General features: G+C 50.5%; 1 protein-coding gene across 9 annotated transcripts in view; it reads right to left on the bottom strand.

Annotated features, from left to right (window-relative positions):
- The window catches only part of SCAF8 (SR-related CTD associated factor 8), a 312,229-nt gene extending 311,053 nt beyond the window's left edge, over positions 1 to 1,176 (bottom strand). For 7 of the 9 annotated variants that reach the window (XM_044924059.2, XM_025294995.3, XM_025294994.3 and 4 more), the window contains exon 1: positions 589 to 1,176. In XM_044924059.2, the coding sequence (XP_044779994.1) occupies positions 589 to 618 (30 nt within the window). In that variant the 5' untranslated portion in view covers positions 619 to 1,176. The remainder of the gene's footprint in view (positions 1 to 588) is intronic. The other 2 variants (XM_025294998.3, XM_025294996.3) reach the window with 2 other exon arrangements.
- Between the last annotated feature and the right edge of the window lie 4,824 nt (positions 1,177 to 6,000).

The following is a 6,000-nucleotide window of genomic DNA, read 5'->3' on the forward strand; positions in this document are numbered from 1 at the left end:
CCGGTTGGCAGGTTACCTAGCCAGCAATATCTCGGTTATAAACAAACACTGCTTGCAATGTGACCACAGATGATCATCCCAAGAGGTGCTTTTCCACCACTTCCCACCCCTCACTACCCTCATCAGTGCCTGCCTCATTAAGGACCGGGGGAAGGCCTGAAGTGGGGATGCCTGGCCTCCAAGTTAAAAATCCCGCAGGCCCAGGAAAAGAGGTGGGCGGGCCAGGCCTCGGCGGAACTGACCCGCAGAGAGACCTGTCGGGAGCCTCCGGGGGAGGGCCCAACCGGTGGCCTCCTCTTCCACCCCCGCAGCCACTCGGGAGTAGGTGCTGGAGACACCGGAACCTCCCCCGCCCCCACCACCACCCCGGGATCGGGGGAGGGGCGCCGGGGCCGAGAAACACCCCTCCCCCACGGGCACGGCCAGGCCGCCGCTCGCCCCACCCTGGAGAAAGCTCTGCGGGCCCGTGCCCAGTCCTCCCGCGGCGGGCCTCGTCCTGGGCCGGGGGTCGAGGGTCGGAGGTCGGGGTGGGGAGCGTGGGCAGGAGCGGGGGAGGGGGAGAGGAGAGGCGAAGACTGCAATACCAACCTCGCTATTGAAGGTTTTCACAGCCTCCATGTTGTCGGTGCGGAGGCCCGGAGCCCGGCGGCGGAAGAGGCGGCGGCCACTGCACTGGGTGGGGAGAGCGAGACGGGGACGGCGGCGGCGCCGCGAGGAGGGTGGGGGGTGTGAGGGGGCGGGCGCGCCGACGGCGGCGGGGACGCGGGGTGGGGGGCCGGGCCGCTGCGACCCCCCGGGCCCGAGGGAAAAGGCGAGGCAAGCACTGGTGGAGAAGGGCTCTCCCTTAGGGGCGGCGAGGCCCCGGCATGGCCGCTAGGGCGGGCGGAGCGCCGGGCAGGGGAACAGAGGCGCTGCCGGGGCGGGTCGGCGGCGGCGGACGGGGGGGGAGGGGCCGGGCCGCGGCGCCTTCTCTTCTCCGCCCCACTCGGTCTCGGGCTTCCACCCTCTAGCCCCGGTCCCCGACTTCTTTCCACCCCCTCCTTCCTCTTTCCTCCGGCGGGCTCCTGTTTCGCCTCCCCGCCGCTCGGGGCCCGTAGGAACCAGCGGCGCGCCGCGAAGACGGAGGAGGAAGCGCTGGCAGCGGCGGCTGCGGCATCCAATATGGCGGACGCGAGTCGGGCCGCGCAGCTCGGAGATCCGCGGCGCCGGCCAGCGCGCCCCCTGGCGTCGGGACCGCGCGGGCCTGGGCCGCCGCGCGGAACCATCGAACGCGCGCGCGCGCGGGCGGGCCAGAGCGTCGCCGCCGGGAGGCCGGGCTCAGCTCTACCCACCCCCACCCCCCGCGTCCCCCCCACACACCACCTCCTCGCTGCTGCGGGAATGCGGGCTGCAGCCCCTTGGAGCGCCCTTGCGGGGGGAGAGAGCCACTGCAAAGCGTAGATGTTAAGAAAAACCCAAATCCCGCCCCCACCCCTCTCCCTGAAAGTTTAGGCAATAATATCCGCGTTTCCGTTGTTTCCATAGGGACTGGCCTCTTTACACGAGGTTTAGTTGCTTTTTTCGAAACTTTACTGGACGTTGGCCTCGAGGTTAACAGGCAGAAAACTTCCTAGTTGGTCACTTATTTGGGAACGATGTGCCCAAGCATTTTTAATAGCGTCGGGAGAAAACGTTTAGAAACAAAAGCTTGGGATTCGGGTGGGGGCAGGGGAACGAGGGAAGCACGCCTGCAGCCAGCTTCTCGGTGCAGGAAATGCATGCTGCATAAAATCCGGGGGGGCTGGCGTAGTGCAAACAATGAGTGCATTTGTCTGCGCGGCGGGAAGCGGTGCCCAGAACCCACGAGATCTGCATAGGCGAAAGGGCACCCGTCCTCTATAAACAGTTAATTATTCTAAAGGAATTTTGCCCCAGGTTGCTGAGAATCAGATGGTGAATACAGTTTTTCTAGATGAAGTAGATGCTGCTAGCAAAATGCCTCCTCTGTCACTTGATGCGATGTAAGATAACCGATACCAAATTAAAAGTGAGCATTTTAATGAAAAGTTAGGTGTGTATCAGTGAACCCCAGACACCACTGTCGTTTTGCTGGGAGTCGTTTTTCAGCAGTTGCTGCTCGTCAAAGGAAAGGGAGATGGATGACTGCGGGATTTTTCTCTAGGATTATTGGAATCAAGGTAAGAGCTGAGCCCAGAGCCCTGTGAAACAGGAAGACAGACCCTTCTTCACTTGGTAGGGCCTAGTTTTTATGATTCTTCTTCATTGGCAACTTTAATATGGCCGCTGGCTACTTAGAAGGTAAAATGGAAAACTTCATAAGAGCTTATATTTCCACCCTGAAAAATCTCAGATACTTTCCAGAGTTCCTTTTGCCTCCCATCCTCATAGGCTAAGCCGTTGTGATCTCTTGCCAACAATTGCAGTAGCCTCCTAAACTGGTCCCTATCCCTCCTTTAGCCAAAATGGGTAATTCTTTTTTAAGACACAAATCAGATCAGCTCACTCCCTTTTTAAAATCTTTTTTAAGACTTTCCCATTGCACTTAAGGTTTTATCTTATCCAGTTACCTTGGCTTAAAGGCCCTACCTATCAGCTCACACTACTTTTCCCCTTGCTGTCTACTCTGGCCACTCTGGTTTCCTTTGTTGCTTGACCACACTGATCGATTTCCTACCTAGGAAACGGGATGTGCCTTTGCCCTCGGGTGCTATTGCTCTGTTCTTTCCTACCTGACTCTTCATCCTCTTTCCTCCTGCCAGAGGAGGTTTCTCCTAATCAGTTCATCTGCAGTAGCATGCTGGGACTTGCAGAGGTACCCACTCAGTTCTGGTCCTGTGGGATCCTAACACTCACCATTTGCTGCTCTGGCCTGTGAGGGATTATCGATTCAGTCGTTGATGAATGTTGACTGAATTATTTAGGCCTGAGAGATTAAGGTGCTATACAAGCTGAAGAATTACATTAAAAAAAAAAAAGATTTAAATCCATTGTTAACAGTAGTACAGGACTTGATTTCCTAAAGCTTCCATAGCCAGAATTGCAGAAGGCATATTTTGATCAAGGGAAGGAAAATAATTAAGAAAGCAGAGGACAACCTAAGCACACTTTTAGTGAGAAGGAGGTTAAAAGTAGGAAAAGGAAAAGTAGTCTGGGAGCCCAATGTGATGACTTAATGCAAAGTTTGTGTACAACTATGCACACCTCTGTGTTGTATGTCGATGCCTGTGTGTGTAGTTGATGTATGCATGTACATTAGGACTCTTGGGTCCCAGATAATAAGCCAGTTGGAGCTAGCTTAAGCATTAAATACTTTACGGCTAGGATGCAGACTTTTCTCCTGTAACGCAAAGCTATGGATGCTGATGGGCCTGAGAAAGGAACCTGAACCCAGAATTTGAAAGTCCAGAGCAATTTAATCTCCACTTACCTGCTTGAGCTTTCTTTCCATTGCTATATCCAGCTCAGTTTTACATAGTGGGATATGACTGTTTCTCCTAAATTTATAGTTCTAAACAGCTGGAGGACCACCTGACTGACAATCTCTCCCAGTTCCAAATACCTTAAGGGAAAAGTAAGGAACTGGATTGACCCAGCTTGGATTAGGTGACCATCAGTAACAAATTTAAGACCAAGAATTCATACTCTGAAGAAGACTTTGACGTGGGAAACAGCGGGCACGGGTAGTCCAGCCACTGGAAGAGATATTCCCAATGGTGAATTTTGAAACTCACATTCCAGAGTTTATGGTGTTCTCTTCTGAATGTGTTTCACATTGGCCTTTCTCCTAGGATTTAATCACTTGGGGGAGTAACTCATAGGCTCTGATTCAGCTAACAAAGTCGTCAGAGTCAAAAACAGTCTGGAGCAGCGCTCACCATAGAGCTTTCTGAGATCGTGGAAATGTTCTGTATCCATGATGCCCAATCCAGTAGCACAAGCTCCTTGTGACTGTCATGCACTTGAAATGTGTCAGGTGCAACTGAGAAAATGAGTTTTTAATTTTATTTCCCTCTAATTGACTCGTTTAAATATATGCTAGTGGCCCCCACATGGGAAAGCAGAGATCAAGCTAGACAGGATTTACTCCCATCAATGGGGCACGTCCTTGAGAAGGGGAGTCATTTTGAGGTGGAAGTAAGCAAAAACAGTTATCAGCTATCAGAGGTAATGTTACCAGAAGGTGGGGGGCAGCTGCTTGCCACTCAAAAGCCAATAAGCAGGCCAGGCTGGTAGAAAGAAAGATTTGCTTTATTTCAGTTCCCAGCAACCAGTAGGGAGGGCAGACATTTGTTCAAAGGCCAGCTCTCTCCTCTGACGATCAATTGTGCAAGAGCTTTTCTAGCCGGGGGTGGGGTGGGCTACATGCAGAAACAGCACAGTCAGCTCTGACAGTCATCAGATTGATCACTGATGGTCTGACCACCCTCATCTTGATTGTACAGTTAATTCTTCAGTTCCAGGGTCAGTTTATTTCCATGTCTTGTAACTGTGGCAGCTTATGTCTCAGGTACAGTCTGATCATCATGTAGTTAACTTCTTCACCCTTGCAGGGTGGGGACGGGGATCACTTTCAGGACAGCTCACTGGATATGGCTCAGAACATTATTGATAGCCCTTGAGAAGGAACTAAAGGTCTTTGACTATGCTAAAAGACCCTGATGCTGGGAAAGATTGAAGGTGGGAGGAGAAGGGGACGACAGAGGATAAGATGGTTGGATGGCATCAATGACTCAGTGGGCATGAGTTTGAGTAAACTTTGGGAGTTGGTGATGGACAGGGAGGCCTGGCATGCTGCAGTCCATGGAGTTGCAAAGAGTTGGACATGACTGAGCTACTGAACTGAAATGACTATGTTATTATTATTTGGTCTTTGACAGTTTTTCTATTTTTTTGGTTTTCTTTTGCACGTTCTCATGTCTCTGATCAAACATATTCTTTGACTAAAGTTTCCATAGATGAAAGACAGGCAGAGGACATTGGGGGCTGGGGGGTGGGGGCAAGAACCATAGGGTCCTGCTCTGTTTCAGTAATAATGTATGTATATGAGTTATTTTTAAACTGGGGCAAAAAAAATCTGAAGCACTGTCTAAGCCAGAACTAACTTCCATCCAATAGAGAAAATGAAAACTTGAGATTCCTCAGGAAACACTACTGGAGTGGTTTAGTATTAGGGCATAGAAACAAAATGGAATATTATACAGCCAATAAAATGATTAGACTATGAGAAACAACAGGATGGTTCCTCAAAATTTTAATAGAATTAGCCTATGCTCCAGCTATTCCACTCCTGGTATTCATCCAAAAGAACTGAAAAAGGCGGCAGCACCCCCAGTGTCCATTGACAGACGTTGTTTAGTTGCTAAGTCATGTCCGACTCTTTTGCAACGCCATGGACTATAGCCCACCAGTCTCCTCTCTTCATGGGATTTCCCAGGCAAGAATACTGGAGTGTGTTGGCATTTCCATCTCCAGGGGATCTTCCCAACCCAGGGATCAAACCCAAGTCTCCTGCATTGTCAGGTAGATTCTTTACCACTGAGCCACCAGGAAAGCCACTACTGCCAGATACATTTATGTAAGTATATACATTTATGTAAACAAAGCAGACTAGGGTATATGCATACAATGTCAGATCACTAAGCCTTAACATGGAAGGAATAGTGATGTATCCTACAACATGAATGAAACTTGAAGACTATTCTAGGTACCCCATATAAGTTGGAATCCTACAATATCTGCCTCTGGCTTATTTCACTTAAAGGCAAATATTGTATGATTCCACTTACATGGGGTACCTAAAGTTCTATAAATGAATGGTGATGATGGTTGCACAAGAGTATAAAGTATTTATATTTAGTGTTATACGACTGTACACTTAAAAATAGTTAAAATGGTAAATACTATGTTCAGCACAGTTCAGTCGCTCAGTCGTGTCCGACTCTTTGTGACCCCATGAATCGCAGCACGCCAGGCCTCCCTGTCCATCACCAACTCCTGGAG

Source organism: Bubalus bubalis, chromosome 10, assembly GCF_019923935.1.
Source record: "Bubalus bubalis isolate 160015118507 breed Murrah chromosome 10, NDDB_SH_1, whole genome shotgun sequence".
Lineage (NCBI taxonomy): Eukaryota > Metazoa > Chordata > Mammalia > Artiodactyla > Bovidae > Bubalus > Bubalus bubalis.